This window comes from Heliconius melpomene, chromosome 1, assembly GCF_056956725.1.
Source record: "Heliconius melpomene rosina isolate 202511_hmr_F chromosome 1, ASM5695672v1, whole genome shotgun sequence".
NCBI classification, from domain to species: domain Eukaryota; kingdom Metazoa; phylum Arthropoda; class Insecta; order Lepidoptera; family Nymphalidae; genus Heliconius; species Heliconius melpomene.
Genome location: NC_140389.1, coordinates 16,692,815 through 16,717,219, shown reverse-complemented (window position 1 = coordinate 16,717,219; position 24,405 = coordinate 16,692,815). Strand labels below are relative to the sequence as shown.

Here is a 24,405-nt window from a genome sequence, read left to right as displayed (position 1 = left end):
TGAGCATAAGCAATCGATATACGACATAATTATAATTTATATAAAACATTAGGAAAAGTAACAAATTATTGGACTATTAAATGTAAGTCCTAACTACCTCTGTTTCAAAATGGAATATAGATTTATAAATAATGTAGATTTACTAATGCACTATAAATTGTTAAAAATTTATTATATAACATTCAACCTAATCATTATTACCATATTTATGAACGATGGGGCGCAAGGAATATAAATTTAATAAGTAGAATTAAAATATTACGCCATAATGTATTATGAAGCTTTATTACAAATATAAAATGAAATATAATAAATGTAACTCTTGACAACAAATTAAGCCAAAAAATAATACAACAGATATTTAACTAACACACTAACTTTTATCACACTTAAAAGTAATGAGATCTTACATTTAATTCCTAATTTTTTTTTAATAATAAGGCAACAGAATTTAGTGTCAAAGCCACTCCATTCAAAATTCATCATTAAACATTCAGTGTTAGCTTCTTAAATATTTGTATAACAACCCTTACATAGCAAAACTTACGTACCTATAAATAAAAATAACATTTATAGTTCTACGGGAATTTGTTGAACATTACCTACTATAAAAATCTTAATAAAGGTTTTGTATTTTTATTAATTTAAAACTAACTTACATAAATGTAACTTACAAAACTTAAAATTAGAATTTACCCAATAAAGTTGAAATTATATTGCAATTTCATACATATTACATTTTAGTGCAATATAAATAGAAGTTAAATATCTTTTCAGTAGATACGTAATAAATCATTTTTCATCGTATGTGACGGAACTTAGCCCCGAGATTTGTTATATTTTAATTATAGAAATCCTCAAGTACATAACAAATTCTTATTAACAATCATACAGCAAAATATTTTTTAAACTGACATTGACATCAAAATTCTAACACCCATATAACACCACAATAATTATTAAATAGATTTAAATGTTATTTTAAACTAGCGACCCTATTGCGGCTTCGCCCGCTTTAACTACTCCGATTTTCCAATTGTTTTAAAATAAACACAAATAAATAACAAATCTAAATCTTCGCTATAGAGGCAGGCGGGTTTTTTTTGAGCTTGTGGTTAATGCTGTTAAAACAGCGACACCGGTTGGGTAGGCACTACGTGGCTTCCTGTGAGGAAAATTAAATAGAATGCATCGGCCGGGAATCGAACCCGGGCTGCCCGCGTGGCAGGCGAGCATTCTACCACTGAACCACCGATGACTGCTCATGACGCGCTTGTATAAGCAAAACGTCGCGGGGCACGTTTCGCAGCAAGGATGTTTTGATATTGTAACAACTTCTAAAGTACTTATTAAAATGAAAAACAGTAAATAACAGTTTTGATCTACATTAAATGGTCAACGTAACTAATATACTTATTTATATGCTGAGAGTAAGGGATAAGTGAAACTTGACTCGATACAGCTGATGTGTAAACGGCGTGATGTGTTAACAATTAAATGCGTTTTTCTCTAAAACTATTCGCAATTTCGAATTTGTGTAAAAAGCAAATTTTATCTTCGTTTAACGTAGAAAATTAATAAAGTATTTTAAAGGATAAGGATTAATAACATTATGGAAAAATATCCCTCACAATAAAAAATATATTGAAATTACAATTTTTAGACAGAAATATGATCACTACACGTTATCCTTAAAAAATATGAATATGCTCTCGCGGACTTTTTTGTAGATCTTATTAAGAGAAACAATACTCCAATACATTATTTTCATGTAGTACTCACCATTAAAGCAGCGCATGCGCGAAAGTGTCTCAACGGGTAGGACTTTATACACATTTATCGTATTTATGGTAATTTACATAAGAATGTACAAATAATAAACTATATATAAACCTTCTCTGAGAAATACTCGACCTATTGGTGAAAACCGCATAAAAATCCGTTGGGTGGTTTAGGAGAAGAAGAGTTAGAAAGTTCAGACAGACACAAAAAGCGACTTTGTTTTATAAGATATAGGATGGTGATGATTTAAAAAAAACCTATACAAACTTTCAACCCCTTATTTGCACCCTTAGGCGGAGAATTCTAGAAAACGATGAAACACGTGTTCAATTAAATACTTTTAAAAATCTAAATTTCAAATTTTATAAAAATCGGTGCCGATTAAAATTTTTTTCCATACAAACTTTGAACCCCTATTTCACCCCTTTAGGGTTAAAATTTTTCAAAATCCCTTCTTAGTGGATGTCCAGATTACGAAAGTAAACTTCTGTCCAAATTTCTCGTTTCTACCATCAGCGGTTAAGGCTGTGCGTGCGTCTTACCTCAGTCAGTGAGGACAAGTCCTTTTATATATATAGATAGGTTATGGAATTAAATATTAATAGAAATAATTTACTCCACATAAATTTCAAACCGAGCCCGCCCCACTCGGCTGGAGTGGTCGTAGATAATGTCACGTGTCCAGATACGGCACTCAACATTGATCAAAATGCCACCTGAAAAAATATATTATTATTAAATTAAATTAAAATTACATCAGCTTCACGCTGTATCCCTCACACAGCAGGGTAGGCAGAGGGAACCTAGTGTTAAGACACTCCGTTCCCCATTTTCTGCCGAATTCTGGAGGCATTGCGTGTTGAGTGGCAGAACTCAAACATGACTTTAATTTTATTGTTATGAATAATACTTAAATGACATAATTATTATAGGCACGACAACGCCGTATCTTGCCTTGTTAACAGAGCGAAGAAATGAATATGATTCCAGATTAATATAAATACTTACGATTAGGCCTTTCAAATAGCACAGCGATTACAGGAGGTGGGATTTGATCTGGCAACGATCGAGCTGAACGCGGCAGTCTATCAGCAGTATGCAGGCGACTAGTGGGGAATCCCGGGGGAAGTATTCCGGGTAAATACTGTATAGGCCCGATGTTCTCCTCGTCATTACTGAACTCTCCTTTACAGGACACCCATATGAAATCACCGTATTGTTGGGCTGGGAAATGGTGCTGCAGAAAAGTAAGGAATGTTTTATTTTTTTATACTCGTATAGATAAATGGCTATCGCTAAAAATGTAAGCAGCTATATTTTTATCCTAAAAATATTTTTTTTAGTTGAAGAAATATGTGTTTTTGTGAATTGCATTATTTTATATTCAAGTTTTATACTTTACCATAGACCGCTTGATATTCTCAGGCATGTCGTGAGGAATAGCCATAGGCACTGACACATTGTAGGGCTCCGGTACCCAATAGTGAATCTGTTTTAAGACATAATTTAAAGTTAAGAATTGAATGAGGCGAGTCGTGAGGCAAGAGCACAAAGTGTGTTCGATCCCCACGGGAGATCAAATATTTATTTAAATTTATATTTCCATTTCATATCATATCATCTTCATTATTGCTTATTATTATGTTAATCTAACAACTTAATATATGGGAATATTTTTTAATCATAATTATTCCTTTGTCTCGAATTTAACCTGGCACGACAGACGTATAAACACAATTATATTATAAGTATTTTTATATACATACATATAAATAGGTATACTTACGTGATTCAACCTTAGAAACACACAGGGTGTACCAGATGGGTAGCCATAGTAATTGTCCGCGTTGCAAGGTCCGAACATTGATAAAGCTCTCTCACAGTTTGGCGATGGTAGACGTTGTTCTCGACGAAGGATGGAACATGGGGCTCGTGGTGGCTCCTCTGGTACTGTTGTCTCATATTCTGTACAAACGAGGTAAAATTGCCATCAAAAATCGTTTATATAATGGGAGCCAAGTTCACTATTTAGTTATATGTCATTCCCGAATTCACCGACAAAAAAAATAAATATTTATGGACGCCAAGTTCTGCTTTTACTCGCAATATAGTAAGTTTAAAAAGCAGCTTTTGAAACGTTAATATATCAATAATAGTGGATCTAAGTAAATGTACTCTTCAATACTTTTCAAACTAGAAAGCTTTTAAAAACACTTTATACGTGGTGGGTGGTGGACCCAACGCGAAGCTGTTATATTAACAACAGCTTCGCGTCTAAGAAAACTAGAATATTTAATAATATAAAATTTGTGTCCAATGTATTTCGTAGTTACAAATAATTTTCTAATTTAATGTTTTTATTCATATTAAAATATAAAAAATATTTTTAATCATAAACATCTTTAAAAGACAAATTAATTTGAAATACATTTTATAGAAACCTGCAAGAAAATCGCTGATCTTCTTATACCATGGCTGCCAGGTACCAGGGTCTCTTGAGCGAAATTGAATCAAAGGTTGTTCGTAGTTGTAGGAATCCGAACGAGGCCATACTTCCAGTTCTATATAAAAGTGATTATATTGATTTACTGTTATATTTTTATTTATTATTATTAATTTACGATGTACAAAAACAAAAGTCAATTTCATGAAGGTTAAACGCTTACCGACATATCGATACGGCAACAGGAGACCCAACAACAGTCCTAGTATTCCACCTGCAGGCACAATAAAATAAAAACAAGAATTAATTAAAAAACAAAAAATATATTAAAATTATTATATATATATATTTTAATTAAAACAATTAAAATTTTCAGCAATCTCAGGTTTAGTTACAAATGACCTCTCGATCTTTTCTCAAAAAATTGCAATAAAAATATGCATCAGCTTCACACTGTATTTAATGTCAAAACACTTCACTCGCCACTTTCCGCATGTTGAGTGACGGTACTCAACGCCGGGCTTTGCCTCGACACTAGAGCGAAAAAATAAATCAAGTGGAAATCGAACCCACAACCTGTAACGTCACACGCTTGTGCTCGTGCGCTTGCGTTGTGATTTATGTTGCTTCTGTTATTATATTTACGTAGATATGTATGTATGTATGTTTGTACATAAGAACCTAACTATGTTTTATGAATGCAATCGAGTACAATGCCCCTATAAAAGCGGTTGCTAGAATTTCAATAAAGCCCTACAAATGTTCAGTGTAAGCTTTAAGCTTATTAGAGGATTGTTATGATGTATACTTATATTTGTTGATGAGGAGGATATTTGTGTGTATATCTACGGTTGTGGGATCGATTCCCGCTTCGGAATTATTATTTTGCAAAGAGTTTTTTCCTTCGAAGGATCTGCACAAATTTTAGGATATTACAACTTATAAAGGTTGACAAACTTAAGATTGCAGACGTATGCACTCATTTTGCATGAAGAAAATGGAATGAGTTTATATTGAGCTTGTTTATAAATATAAATATTTCCTTTATTCCTTTGAAACAAGCCCACAAATGGGAATTTAATTTATAATCACTGGTTCTTCTTCTCGGGGCCCGGTCGCACAAGGGTGTGACTTTTATTGCGACGGTTGTGCGTTCAAATCCCATTCGCGGAAATTAAATATTTAATATTCTCATGTAGGGTCTCAGTCTCAATACTTCAGAATTCGGCGGAAAGAGGGAAACGTAAGGGTCTTAATGGAAACTGCATCGTAACACTAATTTCTCAGGTGCCCTCTACCTACTCCGCTATGGGTAGGATACAGCGGCAAAAAAATTGATTACAAATTTTGATTCAACTGCTGAAATATTTGAAAATAATGTAAATACTATAAACAAATAAAAAAACTAACAAATAAATATGTCAAAATCTTACCAATAATCAGCACAGTAACGGCAACAATGATAATTATCTTCACAGTGCGTTTTTCCAGACCCATTTTCACAAACGAACTGTCAAACAAAAAGCTTTACGAGAAAATTCTTCTAGAGCTCAAGAGATTTTATCGTCCAAATAAAATTTGGTGAAGTATTCTTGGTGCCTAACAAAGAATATTACAGTATTCTTTATGACTTTAAAGGTTCCAAGGACCCTAATCCAAAAAATCCTGGTCCAAATCAAAAGTAGAAGTGCGTAGGACGAAAGTTGGAGACTGAATGGTACGGATAAGCTTGGAGGTTGGGAACAACTGGGTCGAGCCTACATTGTACGTTGTACATTGAAGGTTTATTTTTGTGTTTTTGCATATTTATGTGAATAATTCGGAAAGAGTTATCACAATCTGAACAATTACAATTACTTTTTAAATAATATATTTTTTGTGAGCGTTCTCCCCGCAGTTAAAAAAAATAATTTGAGAGACTGATCTATGAATCCCGAGTAAAATTTAGTGAAGCCAGTCGTGGCGCAGGAGCACAAGAGTGTAACTGTAAATGACAGGTTGTGGGTTTAATTCCCACTTGAGGAGATGAAATATTAAATATTTTCATTTTCCTCGCTCTTTGTAAACGGAGTGCCTTAATTCAGGTTTTCTGTGCTATGTGTAGGAAAAAATATGAAAATAAAAAAATGTAATTTTGACTATTACATTTTTTAAAACTTTTAAGCACGGAGTGATGAAACAACACGGTCTGTTTGTTCTGTGTTCTGTTCTGTCTGATTTATTTTGACACATTATTTTAGTACATTCCTTGTTAGTCTTTAACGAGAAATACGAAAAAAAAATTGGGGAATCGATCCTACAGCCGTAAGGCGTTTACAGGCAGACGCTGTGCCGCAAACCTCACCATATCTAATATTATATAACTTCATTAAGTAAAGAAAATCCCACAAAACCATCAATGTACACCACTCTAGTAACGGCAAAGTAGTTACGACAGACGTCGCTGGCGCCGCGACGCGCTGGCGCCTGCTACGCTCACATTTATCTACCCCCAGGGGTGGAGGTGGGGATAAGGGGTAGTAGCCCTATACTTTATAGTGTATTGACACTTACGTAATTGTTGAATTTGCATCCCTTGTTTAGCAATTAAAGGTTATAAAATTGTTTTAGATAAGTTACTTTGGTGGCATGGGCGTATAAAGAGACATTTCCCGAGCGGAGCTTTGACTTCATTTTTGAACTAATCTATTTGCAATGAGATATTTTTTTAATTTGCAGACAAAACTTTTTTTTACTAGCAATTTGGGTGAGTTGCATGCGTATTATAGCCTGGGCAGAACCCATTTGGCCCGCCATCCATTCTTGCTGATCCAAGCCCATGTTTGCTGGTCTCTTAACAGCAAAACTATAGATTGAATATCTTTGCAAATTGTCTTCGTCTCTGTTTTAATCAAATTACAAAGCTAGCTATAAGATGCAAAGTCTCTGTCTGAGAGGGAGAAACAAGAAACAAAATATTTTTTTAAATAAAAGTAGACATACCAGAGGATTATTAAGTTAGCGAAATTTCAAATTACTTAGATTCATTACTTAGATTAAGAGTTATATATACGATGTCTTATTACAGAGCCAAACCCATTAGAGCTAGCTAGGTGAGACTTGTCGTAAAGAGAAGTACCTAATAGATTAAAATTGTACTGTTAATTGTCGATAAATTTAAGATGTTCAAATATATATACAAATATTTTTTCATTTCATTTTCTTTCACCCTCGCGCTGTATGCCGTGCATATCACAGCAGTGTAGACAGAGGGAATTTCCCGACCGACTTCAAAACATTGCTTAATGAATGGCGTAACTCAATGCCACCTTTATCTTATTACCAGAGCGAAGAAATTAAAATATTTAATCACTTTCCCGAGAGGGAATTAAACCCATCACCCTTAGCTAGTAGTGTCCCACTGCGCCACTATGGTCACAATATTACGTACATATTTAAAGATTAAGTCATAATATAACATAGTAGCTGAGAATGAATCTAGGGCAACGACTGGCTCCACCAGCTTCCAAATACGTTATTTACAAATAAACAAAGGAAATTGCTTATCCTCGAAATATTAATCTCAGGAACCAGGTTCTAGTTCAGATTGAAGAATTTCTTTGTGTTGTATGTGCATATAATATTTAATCGATCCTTTGTGATTTACCTACTGTAGCTAGTGTGCTATCTGGGACAGGGAGCCCGCGACGGCGCGGCGCCGCTCGTGGCCGAATTGGCAAACATTAACATTTTATAAGGTCCATTCTCCTGAATGTGTCTCATCTTACTGCAATACTTTCACTGATCTGAACTTTCTTTGATTATAATTCATTTGATTGATTGGTATGATATTATTGACACCGTTTGGGGAATTAAGGTTCTATTTATAATATAAAGATTGTTATTTTATACTCATATTTCCTTTCAATTAGGTGCCCAGTTTCCAAGAGCCTAATATTTTAAACAGCACTACGTTCCCCATTCCGTTTTATTCCACGCTTTGTATTTCTTGACAGAGACATATGAAAAAATCATTCCCATTGAGTGTGAATCGAACACACAACCTTCGCTTTTCCACACGCGCTGTGCCTACGCGCTACGACAGTCTCATGTATTATTACGATTTGTTTTGTTATCTACTCATCTTAGAGACACTTTGGAGACTCGTGACGGACGGCCAAGTCGTATTGTCAAATCAAAGAGTATAAATTAAATGAATATGACGCCTTCGGAACACAGCGTGTGATTGTAGGCGCAGCGGTTCTGCATTCGTGAGGAAACAGGACAACCGCGGCGCTGACTTCCGCTTCTCAACAATGTATTGACAAATAAGGCAGGAGGAAGGTAAAGAAGTGTTTTAACAATAAGTTACAATATTTCGATGCTGCGTCATGCTTTACGTGTGCGTATTTTGTTACGAATACTTCTTTCTGCCCTACTAGGATTATCAAGTATCAATTATCAAACCTCTTGCCAATTTATAAAAGACTAGCAGACTCAGACGGCTTCGCCCGCTTGAATCATATGTTTAAAACGTTTACAATACGTTTAAGTATGTTTATGGAACTATTTTCAGTTTAGGGTGTAAATTCATACATTACTGTGGCTATGGCTTTGCTCGCTTGAACTATACGAATATTTATTAAATATGTTTATGAAATTATTTTTAGTTTAGGGGGTAAATTCTTAAAAATCATGAAAAACTTGCTCCCCTACCAAATACCAAGATTTTACACTTTATAGTAAAGGCAAACAATGTGGCGGACTTTGGCATCTTTCCATACTAAATTCGGATAGGATGCTTGTGCCACAACGTACCTACGTCATTACAAAGCACTTGCTATTTTTACTACTTCCTAATTAAAGTTACTAATTATCCTATATTTAGTAAACTTTATTTTAATAACTTGCACTCTACGTTCGTGTATATTTTTTTTTTTTAATATATTTTCCTCAAATTAATTTTAAATCTTCATAAGTGAAAATGTTGTGGCCCAACGGCACAGCGCTTGACTGTAAGCTCGACGATTGGAGGTTCGACTCTCACTCGAGGGAATAATTTATCTTCATTTTCTGGCTTTGGTAACAATTTACTTTTGGTTTATTTGGTAACATTTTATTATTTTAAAACAAAATAACTTTAAAAGCACTAAAAGGAGTTTAAAAGCTTTCACTATATTTAACGTACTTAACGTACTTTCAACTTCAAGTATATTAAATAAACTGACCTGACTGACCGAACTATAATAATATGTAGAATTAGATAAGTTTTAAAATTGTTTTTTAAATGTTCATTTATCGTAATATTATAATTTTGCAATTTTAACTAATCAATGGTAACTTTTATATTTGATAGAACATCATAATATCAGGTATTTTATATTTATTTTATAATTCTAATACTGTATCTCGCATGTAGCAGGATAGGCAGTAGGAGCCTAGTGCTAAGACACTCCGCTCCCCGCTTCCTGCCGATTCTGGAGGCAATTAGTGTTGAGCGGTGGAACTTAAAAAAGTGGAAAGCCGTGTTTTGCCTCGACACCAGAGCGAAGAAATGAAAACCTGTGGCGTTAACAGTCAACGCCAGGACTGACCTCAATCTATTTACAACGACAGCAATTATTATATTATCATAGCGTATCTCACATCATACTAAATGAGTCAGTTATATATATTTTTTTCTTTCTACTATTCAAGACAGGGTTATAATAAAACAACAAAAAAAGCTAAATTGGAACCAACTATTGCGTATTTATTGACTCTCCGTCCAGAAAACATTACAATTATAAATATTATTTAATAATAATAATAATTTAAAAGTTTAATTAATAACTTTAAGCGTGTAAACAAAAACATCAACTCAGTGGCGCCTCGTGGCTATTCTAAAACGAATATAAATTAACCGCCGACTAGTGGCTATTGCTAAGGGCGCTCCTGGCAGCCGGCGCCTGGCGCGGTGTGACTTGGCAGCCTTGGCGGCCAATTGGCTAGTGGGGTGAACTTGGCAACCAATTGGCGGACAGTCGGACAACTTGGCGGCCAACCATGGCTGACTTGGCGGGTTAATGAGCGAATCCTCAGACCGCTGTTGGAGTTGGCAGTGGGATGCAGTCTTGATACTTGGCCAAGTGCATTACACCAAGTTGACAGAGTTAGCAATAAAATAAGCGTTGTCCGGTGTTTTGGCCAAGCAACATGTGTTAAGTGGTGACCGCCAAGTTGTCGGCCAAATGTTGGAGCTGCTTAGGAGCGGTCCACCATCAGCTCGAAGTGGACCGAGCCTCGCCGCTCGTATCGGTCGTAGAAAATGTTCTTCGCCCACGCCTTGCACTCAATGTTGATCAGGACACCCGCTGTAGCAAAAAGTAAATATATTGTATTAGTTTAACTTTATTTACGAAATCTGAAAAAAGACTATAATAAATACTCTTGAAATTTACAAATATTTTTTTTAAAATGTTGCATTTTACAAGTCATTCTTCATGTTTTCTGTTTAAATCTGCAATCAGACGTATAACGTATAAGATGATAGGGTAATTATTAAATGATGAATATAAATTTTAATATTTATCCTAATAAGTCAACTCACTCCTGGGCTTCTCAAAAAGCACCGCGACGAGAGGGCTGAGGTATCCCTCCTTGTTGGTGAAGGGATAGTAGTGTGCGGGGAAGCCACGGCGTGGGATGTACTGCACGGGACCAATGTTCTCGACGTCCGCCGGGTTCTCTCCCTCGCAGGACACCCATACAGTGTTGGCTTCTGGTTTGCCAGACTGGAGAAAGAAATGTTTTGATTTCAACAAACACTATTAATAAGTTGTATCTAGCATATAAGTATTTTGACGTAGTTTCATAGTTTCATACATTTCCAAAAGCTGCGGTGCAATTCCCGCTACATTCAATTTTTTATACGATTTCTAAAAAAGTGTTATGTACATGTTAAATGAGTTATCTCATCTCATAAAGAAAAAAGTATATATCCAAGATTGAGAGAGAGAAGACGTCAAGAAGATGAGATTGCAGATCAAAACAGATCTAATAAACATTTGGCACGTTTACAAACACCTATACATATGTACTTATATTCGAAGACAAAAATACTTACAACCATCTTGATGTGCTGTTTTAAATCTTCTGGCATGTTCGATGGCAAATCCTCAGTGTTGTTGTACGGACTGGGGGTCCAGTTGAAGATCTAAAACAATATATGATATATGATAGTAGTAATATTCAATAGCATTTATATATTATACACAACGAGTTTTTTGATGAAATAAATAATTATAATAAGACTATTTCTGTCAATTATTTTAAATAGGCCTACAACCTGTCAAATCCAGTCCTGTAAAGGACTGACTTAACAATAGCCCTAAATTCTTCCCTTGATTTCAAAGAATCCATTGCTTTTAGCCCACCTTATTCAATTTGAGGAACACGCAGGGTCCAGCCTCCTCATAATTGTACTGGTTGGCAGAGGTGCACGGGTGGAACTCGTCAACAGGGACGTCGCACACCTGTTTCTCGCCCAAAGCATGCGATGTGGGAGAACAAGAAATCCTATTCTCCGCACCGGTGACTTCTCCAACACCACTACCCTTCTTCTGGTACTCTGTAAAGAAAAATGTTAATCATTAAATGTGTGTAAGCTTATAGGGAACCATAGCCTTTTAAAGACGAAGTGAGGCAGTCGTGGCAAAAAACAAAAAATAATTTTGTTATTTGTTAAATTACGTAGGTATTTATAATTACATGCCTATTATTCTCCAGTGCTTATTATGTTATTTAGAACACATTACATACTATTGGTTATATTTGACGTAGATCGATGGTTATGGGTTCATTCTCCACTCGTGATAATGAATATATCAAATTATTTTCATTTCCCCGTTCTGTTGTATTGACAATCGAGTCAAGAATATAAGATAGAGAAATTTTATTATATAACAGAAAGGTTATAAGAATCTGTAATCATTTGAAAGCAAAGACCATATGCACAGCGTCATTTATCATACACTTACGGACTAAGAAGTCATCGATGACCTTGGCCCATTTCAGCACCGAGCCCTTGTCATTTGCCTTGTAGTAAATGAGAGTACTCTCAACATTGGCAGAATCCGGCATTGGTCTGAATCCAAGACCTACAAAACAAAAAGTGTTAAATTTATTAACATTCTTATTATAAAACCGTCATAGCTCAGTGGCACAGCGACCTGACTTGTAATTTCGACTCTCGCTGAGAGAATTATTATTTTTTTCTCTCTCTAGTAACAAGACAATACAATTGGGGAACGGAAGTGTCTTAATGAGAAATGGAGAGAATTAACTTGTTAGCCTGCTCTGATTTGTGTGAGATACAGTTGAAGTATTTTCTTAAAAAAATCTCTGCCAATTCTGCTGTATTGTATATTATGTAAACGGTACTATATAATTAAAAGAAGCGAAAATTTTATATGAGCAAATACGAGTTGTCCCTGTATCACAGGCTCTGTATAATTTGTTTTCATTTCCATTTCCCTTTTCCAATTTATTTCCATTTCATTGCGATTGCGATATAGAAAAGTTAATGCTACTATCAAATAATTACCAGGATTACTGCCAATGAGTGAGCTGTCCATCTGCCATTTGGGCATCTTAGCGTCGAGCGTCTGGTAGAATATTGTTAGCATGGCCGCGAAGAATCCAACCAGGATTGCGTAGAAGATCAAATAGAATAGCAGGATTTTGGCTGAAAGCAAAAAAAATGTTAAGACTTAAAATAGCTTGCATGAGATTTAAAATAGCTTAAGGTTTATTTATAATTTCTATATATTTTTTTTAAATAAAAGGATAAACAGCCGAAGCTCGTTTAAATATTGCGTTCTTGAGAAACAACTTTGAGAACTTGGTTCAAGAATCGACCTCGGCTAACATTCTTCTTTTACTGACTGTTAAACAATAAAACTTTTATATCGTGCAGAGTCAAATGAATAGGAATCTAAATATATCGATGAAATTATAAGCTTATCCATTATAAGCCATAATGGGAAGTCGGTGAATAAAAGTATTTACTGGTAAATACATAAGTCTCGGTACACCTATCCTATACCCAGTTAAAGTGCGTATTACTCAAGCTGAAGTAATGATAGGCATCATCGATTACTTCCTCAGCAATTAACATACGTTCATCGACCTGGTTTCCAATATGGTGCATATATTTTCAGTGTTAACAGAAATACTCTATGAGTAGAAAAGTTAAAAGTTTAAAATATTGAATTTGTTTTTAATATTTATTCTATAAAAAAATGTATATAATTCATGTGTCAATTCAATCATCAATTTTTGTTTTGCCTGTGACTTATCACATGCACATATGTAATACTCGTATACATTTCGAGTTTTCTCAAAACTCTTTCTTTTCTCGGCATTAGGTTCCGCCACCGAATGCCTCCAGAATTCTACAGAAAATGGGCAGCAGAAGTGTTTTAATAAAAACGGAGTGTCTTAACACTAGGTTTCCAGGTTCCTCTGTCTACCCTGCTATGTGCGGGATATAGCGTGAAATCTTCCTTTTCTCTATTATATATGAAAGAACCTACTTTACAGTTTAGCTATAGTTAAGTACGTAAAGAATAAAATAAAATAAAAATGTTATTCATATCAGTTTCGCATTTTCCCTTCAAATTTATCACGATAGATACCTAATGAGAACCTAGTGTTAAAATTAAACTCTCCGTTCGTCATTTTCCGCATTACTTTTGGGAATCGCGAACCATGTTTTGTTACCAGAACGTAGAAATGAAAATAATTCATTCTCCCTATTGAGAATAGAACCCACAACCGTCGAATGTATCAGAATAAATACTATTAGAAAAACACATTACCTACGTTATTATATTAAAGCAAGTGAAGCCAACAAAATAAGCGGCTTACAAATTGAAATATCATGACGTTACTTCGAACATAATAAATTTTATAAATTTTATTTTTAAGTAATATTAGTTTGCGTTTTGTATGAATTCGCCGCGTAATCAAAGTCTACAACGTTAAAATAAACCGATTAAGCTCGAGTCAGAGTCGCCCACCGAGGCTTCCATAATATTTTAGGATCTGAGGGAATCTAAATATCCTAGGTACTAGATAACGATTTTTAATATCAATTTTATATTATTCCAACAAAAAACCTTGATAACATGTATGACATACATTCGTTTATTTCCAATATAATGCCGAACTAATATTGTTAGTAAAAGAAAGTAGAAAATTCCGTAGTTATAATCGCATTGAGTACTGGGAACGGGTCACAAGGGTCGTGGGTGCTAATCCGGGTGCAAACGTAAACAAGATTGTGTAGTGATTGAACATTGAATGGCCCATATTATTTTATTTTTACCTTGAAGCATCTGTTGATAATGTTAGTGTTTAAGAAAGTATAAAAATTTCTGAGTTTTAATACACTCTAAATTATTTCTGGGTTCATAATTACAATGTATAAATGCAGAATAAAAAGAATAAGCAATTTGTACTTTTCTATTGCCTATTTCTTTTCTGTTTCTAACCAATAGTATTTCTGTGTATACTCGTATAGCCTGCTAAGGTGATCTGTACTACAATTATAATGTAAAAAAAGTTAAATTGTCCTTGAATATTGTAAAAGTATATACTTATTGTACATTTTTTATAATATTTTAGAAACATGTAGCTTCAGGTCTTTCTCCTATCCTGCTATAGCGGGATACAGCGTGAAGCTATTATTATTTATTTTCCATAAAAGATATTATGGGTGAATATTTGAAGATATTCGGGGTTAAAAAAAATAATTGAAATATTGCTTCCAATTATAACATTTGTAGGTTTAATATGATGCTTATAATGCAGACTACGAAAAGAAATCACACACACACTATTCGGACTGCTCTACAGGCTTAAATCTGAAGCTGAAAATTTTCGTCAAATGGTAATGAGATACACGACATATGGTAATTAGCATTTAAAAAATGGTAATTATGTTTCGTTATTGGTAATTAGAAATAAAATGAAGAGTATACTTGTATCACATATTTATTAGTGTCTTAGATACACTGACATAACTTACACGTCAAATAACGAAATTCTCGCCGTGCTGTGACCGCATGTTAGTACCTGATTCCAATAAAATCAACACCATGTGTGAACTAGTACTAGGTACATGTAGATGCTGACAAAAGTTTTTTCTGTTCTTTTCGTTTTTTATATGGTGTTATTTCAAGATTACATAAAATAGGGTCGTATCGATTCCGGCGTGCGACTTTGGCTTTAACCAATGCTTCCTCCTTCGTTTGCTGTTTGTTCCGAGGCATATTTACACTTGAAAAAAATATAACATGTCAAAAGGCGAAGATGTCAGCAATAATTCTTTGGGCTGGCCTAGATGAGAAAAGCCTTACAATATAACAAAAGATCAGTTTATACTGGTTCTAGTTACCATTTTCAGCAGCTTATTACCGTTTGCCCGTATAATACGAACTGGAAGAATGGTAATTACCACGGCCATCTAGAACCATAAGGAGATTTTTTTTGACAAAATGATTTATGGACGGTTAAAGTAGGAAAGATTTGGCACCTTTTGGCTTTTAGACTTGTTACCCGCACGCGTGAAGATGCGCTACTGAACATATTCGCCTAGAACTTACTTTTTCAATAGTAATACAATGTGTATAGTTTTTTCAATTGATAAAATATATATTATATTACATAAATTAATGCTTCAAAATACAATCTCAGAGTATATTTACAACTTTTCGAACATAAACTGCTCAATTTTGTGAGTTGGGACACGACGGTAATGAGATTTGATAGACGTTTACAAACATACCTTGCCTATTTTTAACAATAGGAATATATTATGTACATGCCTATATAGTACTGTAACAACATTATACATTAATTAAAAAAAACATATCATTTTGTCTTGCTTAGTAGTTATCGCGCGATATGCACATCTTCAAATATTCGCCCTTATAAGCCCGAAGTTAACGAGGCCTGAAAATTACAAACAACTACAAATAGTCTGTCCCAGTTACAAAATAATTAGTCTGTCCAATTAGCGCGCGCGTGTCGTCCGGCTCCGGCCTTCATTATCACTATGCAACATTTGCCACTGAAAGATAACTTACTCCAAAATAGCAGACTAATACTAATACATTTATTAAGTACATACTATATAGATGAATATTTTATGGTGTTTTCTGGTGAGATGAGGGGGGATGATGGCGGCCTCGAAATATATATATTTTTATTTTGTTTATCCTTTGTATCCTGCACAAATCATGGTAGACAGAGGGAGCCATGAAACCTTGTGTTAAGACCTCAACGCCGGACTTTATCTCGTTACCAAAGCGAGGGAGTTAAAATATTTAATATTTCATTTCTCTCTTCAGTCGCGCGTTGTGCCTTTAGGCCGACAGATACAAACTTTTTTAAATTAAAATTTCAGTAACAATTGGGTAAAAAGCTCTACTCGTAAGTATTTAAAGAAGTAGTAATATCTAGTACTTCTGGATATATCTACAAATTGATTTAGCGTGTATGATTTGTGCAGGTACTGAATACAGGTGCAGGTCACGGAGGATGCGCCGTAGACGACTGCACCGGCGACGCATGCGTATAACACGCAGGCCAGGGGAATACCTGTGATTCACCTAGCTCATTAAAAGTGGAGCAAATAGGTAGAATCAATAGATCATTTAATTGGCCGGAAACCATTTATCTTTATAACCTCCTATACATAGGTGATGCATAAAGATGGAATGGTATCCGCCACTCAATACGCAATGCATCCAGGATTCGGTGGAAAGTGGGGAGCGGAGTTTCTTAACACCCTAATGTATGTTGGATACAACGTGAAGTATTTATGAGATCATCTTTATGAGATATTAAAGTAAGTTGCTTCGCTGAATTATGCCAGTGAACACGAAGTGTCTTATCACTAGGTTGCCTACTCTGCTATAGTAATACGGTAATTTTCATGCAAAATGCAGCTGAAGTGATGCATAAAGGCCTATATCTTTTGATTACTTTGACTAGTCTTAATTTATTACTGTGCTCGAAGGTACGTGGTTACTTCTTGATATGAGTTTCAACGTCAAAGCTTTGCGCGATCTTGAAATAAATGGTCTTGACACAATGATGAACTACTAAGTGATAGAAGGGTTCCGGTTTTTGCCTTTCAGGTATGAAAGTCTAAAACTGAAAATTACTGGCAAAATAAAGATGCTATTTTTTCTTCCTCTATTCCACAGTTTTCATTAAGTGTTCTAAACTAAAGAAGATGACGATTTTAGGTTTTAATAAGCTTCAGTTTATCTCTATATTCTGTACCTAAGCGAATATTTTCTTAATATACTTGTCAAATTGAATTTTCAACAGCATTAAGCTTCATTATGTTCCAAGGAACTTTTCGTGTATATAGGCAAGGAAAGCAAGAGAAGAACATTATATAAATTATTTAATTAATATTTCTTTCAGATGATTTTTTTCAATTAAAAGGTTTAAGAAGATAAATATAGATATCGAAATGATAATAAGTTAAAGAACCTAAAATTTCATGTTCTGAGAAGCTATATTGAGCGATCCTTCTAAATGCGAATTCATTTAATTGTTTAAAATAAATGTGTAAGGACAATAGGTTAGAACAGGTTGTGTAATCCAAGCTTTGTGTTTTAAGGAACTTTCAGTATGGAACAGAAGAGTCCTTCGATCGATCTGACGAAGGACGAGGCGCGCGCAGACCGCCGCTTCAGCTCGGTGGCCTATATCTGTACGACCTTCAGATGAACGCGAGTCATTTTAAATCTTATCTTGATTGAAATAAAATTCAATGTTTTGTATTTCCATATTTTTGCAAAATCATATGTTTTTAAGTACCTCTTTACTATCACAACACTATCACAGATTTAGCGGGGTAGGTAGATAGCACCTGGTGTTATGACACTGCGTTTTGCATGCACCACTCAATTTCAAGACATTGCGTATTGAATGGCGAAACTCAACGCCGTATTTTGTCTCGTTACTAAAGTAACGAAACTAACATTTTTTTCTCATTCATTTTAATCTCTGCCTACATAGTATTGATACCTACCACGTGAAAATAAAAACGATATAGATTTTTCTTGTCATTTTCTATCTCCTACTGTTTAGTACAGAACTTCCATTAATTGTTTTTGAAGCATCATTTGCAGCAATTGTCGTAAATTACTCTCAACTAACAATGACAGATTCTGAAACAGTATATTTACAAATTGACGTTTTTAATCAGTATCTAGTGTAAATCATTTAATTATTACATGAACATATGTACTATAGCAATAAGCCCAAGATTCAGTGAGACAGTATAAAATATATATATATTTCACTGTATTTTTCTAATCCAACTAATTATATATTTTCTTAGCTTTACGCTGTATTCCACATATATCAGCGTAGGCATAGGGAACTTGGAAACCTCGTGTTAAGGCACTCCGTTTCAAGTAAGGCACTTCCGCTTTTTACTTTCCGCCGATTTTGCTCAGACTCGTTACAAGAGGGAGGAAATGAAAATATATAAAATTTTATTCTCCCGATTGGAATCCAACCTAGAACCGGTACATTTACAGTCACTCGCTTCTGCCCCTCGGCACTGCATTGGACATTCACAATTTTGCCTTAAATAGCATAAAGATTTTATGTTCCTTCTGTCTCCCCTACGACATACGGATTACAGCGTGAAGCTAATATAAAATATTTATAGTTATCTCATTAAAAACTATAGGATAAATTTCCATAATTTAAAATATTGCAAGATTTTAGAATTGCTTGATATTTTAAATGTAATTTTAATAAAATTTAACAAAATTTTAAATACTTTGTTGTAGGTAATTATTTCTAGCATTTGAGCCTCTTTTTTTATTTCAACCCTCTCCTTCGTCTTCTTTATATCTACTCTCAGAGGTGTACCATAGATCTTTCTATCTACGTTTTCGATCGGTCCTTATATTTTCCAATATGTATAATTTTTAAGTATTCGAGTATTGGCAATGGAGCATTTTCTATAGTTTGGACCGCTCATTTGGATGGTTACTTACTTCACACTTATGTAATACATTTTTCGGTATTATCTATAAATTATTTTCATTTCTTCGCTCAGGTAAACAGCCGTTTTGTCTTCTTAACGTGCAGTCTCCCGTAAGTTCATCGGAAAATGAGAAATAAAGTCTTTTAAAACGATGTTTCCTCCGAATACTCCGCTAAATGTGAGACACACAGTGAAGCTAAAAAAATGTTAACAATAATAATTTTCAGTAGAAATCTCTAAGCGGTAGAATTAAGACTACCTAGTACTGACATACGATACGTCATACAAAGTTTACTATTTAAGGTGTTGCAGGTACAGAGAAATCAATTAAAGTTTTATTGACATTTTTTTTCAGCTTCACGCTGTATCCCGAACACAGCAGGGTAGGCAGAGAGAACATCTTGTTAAGACACTCTGTTACCCACTTTCTGCCAAATTCTCTCTGACTGACTGACTGATGACTCCACTCAACGCCGCGGTTGTCTTCGACACCAGAGCGACGAAATGAAAATATAAAAATTTAAATAAATATTTCCTTTCCTCGAGTGGGGATTGAACGCACAACCGATCGACTGAGACGAATTTAAAGCACACTTTGTGCCCCAGCGCCACAACTGGCCGCAACTTGACATGTAATAATCAATGTAATGTTAATTAAAGATAAATTCATAACTCTGAGCATCTGTTAAGTAGTAATTTATCTAGGTTATAACCACTTATAAAATCATCAAGGCATCGCTACTTTCAGTTCTTTTTTTTCATATTATGGCAATTTTACAAATCTTTAGGTATTCTTTGTATAAAATGATGGTCCAAATTTGGTCCAAATTTTTTCTTCTAACATTACTAAAAATGTTTTTTTTTAATACTGCAAATCCTTTAATAAGTGTGACAGAAAGAACAATCTCTCCCATCTTCCATGATTTAATCTTTTCACCAATTACAAGAACACAGCGTGTTCTGTACCGAATATCATATTTCACGAAAGAATGAACGAAAAGAATTTACCCCAATTAAGAATCAAATCTAGAACTATCATCACATATATTATATCCGATTAAAGAAGGCATGGCGCTTTTCGATAGCCTTTTCCTTTTTAGACAAAGCGATGTTAAATTTGAAACATCTATTGATTCAGATAAAATCTAGACATCGATTAAAGATTTTGCTACTTCAGCACTTCAAGGTATTGAACGGTTAAATTTGAACCTTATGACCATTGCGCATGAGCGTCGGCGCAGAACATGCCTGCTGCCGCATAGGTGGCCAGATTTGAAAATTTCTATTAGCCATTTTTTTATTTGTCTTCGTACTATGCCTCATATATGCTTTTAAATAGAGACTAAAAAATATTATCATTCATTACAGCGGTATTGTCATAAAAGTTAAATTAATTTTATATTATTTGGTACAAAAATTATCATTTGTTCTTAAAATAACTGGTGTAGTCATATATCTGTTTTGTTCTTATCAAAATTGAATTTGGTTTTCATTATGTTACATTACATAATACTCTCAAAATCAATACTGTTGGGAAAAAAATTAAATTAATATCCTAAAAATTTCTGACAACGCTGTTCTTGAGATGATGAAAATCTCACAATCTTAAGAAACCATTTTCCTTTCCCTCCAAAATCAATACATTATCTACTGCAAACTAAAATTAATCCAAAGCTCACCCCAGCTGGATCCCGTGCGGCCCAAAAACTGTCCCGTCTCCGAATTCCATAGGAATATCTTGAAGGACTCCCATGTTCCTAGATCTGGTGGTGGAGCGTAGTACTGTTCAGCAACTTTCGTCTTGTCTGCCATTGTCGAACGCCAAGCCGGACTGCGGTGCGAGATCGATTGCCGGCATCGCCCCTGTGCCTCGTCCGTCCCCTCCGTTCCCCCCTTTCCCCTTTCAACCCCCATTCCACCCCTTACGTAACGATTACGTAAAGCGGCGCGCGCATGCACAGACCTACTTTGACGCTATCAAAGCTAACCAATCTTAACCCCTTGGATGGCCTCATTTTTATACGAATGGTGGAAAACGGAAGCTCAATATTGACTGGTTTTAGAATAGGTTGCTTAGCAAAATCTACAGATCATTTCTCTTCATTGTGGTAGTATAAGTATATGAAGGTTTTAATTTTTGGTAACTTTGCTAAACACCTGTTCAGCGTCAAGGGCCAGACAATTACTCATAAAAGTTGCAATTTAAAATATTGTATGTAATATGAAATTATTTCAATTAATTCACTTTCCAAATGTTATGTAAAAAATAATAATTTTACTGAGACAATATCTAATAATATAAAATTAAACAATAGTTTTTAATATTTTTTTTAGTTTAATGCTATACTTCCCAATTTTAAAGATACTACGTATTGAGTGCGGAACTCAACGCTGAGTTATGTCTCGTCAAGAGTCGTTAAGAAATCGGTTAATTCCTCCAAGTTAGAATTTAGCTCACAGCAGTCAGACTCTAAGCCACTACTCCACAACGTTCTCAATTATTAGATATTTCTTATTAACAAATTGTTTTTTTATTCTGTATTCTGACGACGTTGTGTATTGAGTGACATAAAATATAAAAATTGAATTTCCTCGATTGGGAATTAAACTCACAACCTGTAGCGCTTACAATCGCATGTTGATGCCTCTGCACCTAAACTGGTCTCAGTAATTTGTGTGAAGCATTAGTGAAGAAAACTATTATGTATTTATATCTATTTTTTATTCAATAAAAAATTTTAATGAGCATATGAAAAAAATAATTATAGCAAAGCGATGAATATAATGCAATAAATAAGAAGAGATCAAAACCTAAATACTATACGCCTGTCTGTTTTTAAAGGCAAAAATTTACATACATGTATATGCTAGGATTATTTCTAGATGGTAGCATGTAACATTATTATTTTTCTTTTTACTCAGCCTTTACCTTCCTTTTAAAATACATTGCCTAGTTATTGCGTATCGAGTAACGGAACTCAACGCCGCGTATTTTCGTATCGGAGGGAAATTTAAATAGTTCGTTTCCCAGACTAAGGATGGAACCCGCAACCATCGCGTTTACAATAAGACGCGGTTCCACTTCTCCACGATTGCCTCAATATATGGCTGCATTGAAAAATAATGCTTTAAGTAACATAACTATTTTAAAATTTAACTCGTACAATAAATAAATAATTTATTAAATATCCTTAAATTAATTATAAACTAAATAAACACCACAAAAGTAAATCTTTAATCTACTTAGATGTTTCTTCTTTCTTCTCTGTCTTTTCTGTTGCCGGAGCATCGGCCAATATCTCTTGGTTTTGTTGAGGTTTCGTCCAAGCTTGGCATACACAGGTTGGGCCCTGTCCTCCCGAATTACCCTGACCTGATACCAAAAATCCTTGGCTATATTGTCCATTTCCGACAAACCCTTGTCCTTGACTTTGACCTTGTCCATGAACTTGGCTGGTCTGCCCTTGGAAGCTAGAGGAGCTCCCTTGATATTGGTTACTACCCTGATTTTGTGTATAATAATTCGATTGCTGATTCTGGAAATTATTAGGCTGATTGAATTGATTTTGGTTCTGGTAGACTCCCTGATACTGCCCTTGTTGAGCTTGTCCTTGACTAAACGTCTGTCCTGTCCCAGTAGGATAGACTTGGTTGTTATAGTTTCCTTGAGGATAGTTGCCTGCTTGGTTGTAATTATTTTGGTAGCTATATTGTCCCTGGCTTGGATACTGTACTGGATACTGTGGACCCTGCATTCCTTGATTTTGGAAACTTGATTGGGAATTCCATTGTTGGTACTGCGGATATTGTTGGTAATTATATTGAGGGTTTGGAGGATAAGCAGGTGCAGGCTGAACTGGCTGCGCTCCCGGAACTGGCTTATTTTTATGACTCTGAACAATCTCAATAACTCCACCTATAATTTTTTCTGGTATATTCAAACCGCCTGTTCTACTTTCCTTTGAAGTTAAGACGACTGCTTGTACAGCCGCTATACACAATACCTGCAATTTAACATTAATATAAAATTTGTAAAAAAAATATGTCAGATCAAACTGAAGTTATTTATATTAAAGATATTTCTCACTGTTAAGGGGTTACTAACTATATGTTGACATATATATTTTAAAAATTTAAATAAAATATTAATTAAAAAGCCTTTTTGAAAACAAGCTCTCTAGGTTTTTTTCATGGTGTATTATATTTTACAAATCAAGCACTTTTATTTGATACCCATATTAGGTGGGTTTTGTAAAAAAAAAATGCCGTTTTATTGCGGGAGCCATTTTGAATTAAAAGCAATAATGATTGTACTCGTATGTAATTTTAATGTCATAGCAAATGATAGTAATCCAAATTTTATCTCAATCGAACTGGGAAGTGTATCAAATAGAGCTTGAAAGATTTCACATAAACTAACATACATACTAACGCGGCAAGTCAAATAAAAGCTTGAAAAATCTACGATAAAAGACAAATATTTAACTTATTTTTATTTTGATATAATAAGAGATACCCTTCATTTCTCATACTCTCACGATTATGTCATGTTTTACATCATAGGAACATAATTAATTTCAGTAATTCCTTTTTTTGCTGAGTTACAAAACTCGATACAGCACTTTTTTGGTAGATGCAATGCTAGAGCTTTAAGATGGTAGAACTTGTAGATATTTATCAAATAGCGCATTAACTAAAACTCCTCCGGAATACACTACCGACGTGTTTGAATTAATTAACTATTTTAAAAATTACGTAATTATTATTAAAATTAACTCACAAGTACAAAGGTTGCCTTATATCCGTACATTTTGGATGAACTCTCTTCATGCAGTTGCCAAAACTTTTCCAAGGACGTGCTTTTATACAAAACTCAATGACTAGCAGGACCTGGGGTCTAGGGTTGGCAGTGCTTAGTTAAAATTAATATAGTGTAAGATTTTTTCTTCGTTTAATATATCAAATTTCCTTTATTACAATTCATATTTAAGATAATATATCTATCCAAATTTTATTGTTTATTATGTCCGTTCTTGATTTTTCATCTACTTAAGAAAAATTGTTACCCAACCAGAATTGGTAGGCATATTATTGTGATAAGTTTACAACTTCACAACTACGTATTAATGATAGA

The 24,405-nt window shown here is 34.4% G+C and overlaps 3 protein-coding genes across 3 annotated transcripts; all 3 read right to left on the bottom strand.

Moving 5' to 3' along the window:
- Positions 1-266: 266 nt before the first annotated feature.
- Positions 267-5,950, bottom strand: LOC146541800 (sodium/potassium-transporting ATPase subunit beta-2-like). The gene is made up of 8 exons (XM_085195044.1): positions 5,659-5,950; positions 4,449-4,499; positions 4,224-4,343; positions 3,569-3,747; positions 3,185-3,271; positions 2,791-3,019; positions 2,362-2,498; positions 267-986 (listed from the first exon to the last, which is right to left on the bottom strand). Exons 1-7 carry the CDS (start codon positions 5,720-5,722, stop codon positions 2,395-2,397), a joined length of 834 nt encoding a protein of 277 aa, XP_085051170.1. The 5' UTR covers positions 5,723-5,950; the 3' UTR covers positions 267-986; positions 2,362-2,394.
- Positions 5,951-9,931: 3,981 nt separating this feature from the next.
- LOC146541799 (sodium/potassium-transporting ATPase subunit beta-2-like) lies at positions 9,932-21,179 on the bottom strand. The gene is made up of 7 exons (XM_085192821.1): positions 20,951-21,179; positions 12,789-12,929; positions 12,223-12,342; positions 11,620-11,813; positions 11,310-11,399; positions 10,794-10,977; positions 9,932-10,557 (listed from the first exon to the last, which is right to left on the bottom strand). Exons 1-7 carry the CDS (start codon positions 21,081-21,083, stop codon positions 10,448-10,450), a joined length of 972 nt encoding a protein of 323 aa, XP_085048947.1. The 5' UTR covers positions 21,084-21,179; the 3' UTR covers positions 9,932-10,447.
- A 492-nt stretch (positions 21,180-21,671) lies between these two features.
- On the bottom strand, positions 21,672-24,169 carry LOC146541798 (uncharacterized). Its single transcript, XM_085190173.1, has 2 exons — positions 24,052-24,169; positions 21,672-23,275 (listed from the first exon to the last, which is right to left on the bottom strand). The coding sequence occupies exons 1-2, from the start codon at positions 24,079-24,081 to the stop codon at positions 22,511-22,513; spliced, it is 795 nt and encodes a 264-aa protein (XP_085046299.1). The 5' UTR covers positions 24,082-24,169; the 3' UTR covers positions 21,672-22,510.
- Between the last annotated feature and the right edge of the window lie 236 nt (positions 24,170-24,405).

Bases quoted from the DNA above. Each gene is read 5' to 3' on its own strand.
- LOC146541798 (XM_085190173.1), bottom strand. From the start codon at position 24,081: ATGTACGGATATAAGGCAACCTTTGTACTT. The intron at 23,276-24,051 runs GTGAGTTAATTT...GTTAAATTGCAG, and splicing joins ATAAGGCAACCTTTGTACTT to GTATTGTGTATAGCGGCTGT.
- LOC146541800 (XM_085195044.1), bottom strand. From the start codon at position 5,722: ATGGGTCTGGAAAAACGCACTGTGAAGATAATTATCATTGTTGCCGTT. The intron at 3,272-3,568 runs GTAAGTATACCT...GTCTTAAAACAG, and splicing joins TGTTTCTAAGGTTGAATCAC to ATTCACTATTGGGTACCGGA. The intron at 3,020-3,184 runs GTAAAGTATAAA...ACTTTTCTGCAG, and splicing joins AGAATATCAAGCGGTCTATG to CACCATTTCCCAGCCCAACA.
- LOC146541799 (XM_085192821.1), bottom strand. From the start codon at position 21,083: ATGGCAGACAAGACGAAAGTTGCTGAACAGTACTACGCTCCACCACCA. The intron at 11,400-11,619 runs GTGGGCTAAAAG...ATATTGTTTTAG, and splicing joins TGTTCCTCAAATTGAATAAG to ATCTTCAACTGGACCCCCAG. The intron at 10,558-10,793 runs GTGAGTTGACTT...TTTTTGCTACAG, and splicing joins GCTTTTTGAGAAGCCCAGGA to CGGGTGTCCTGATCAACATT.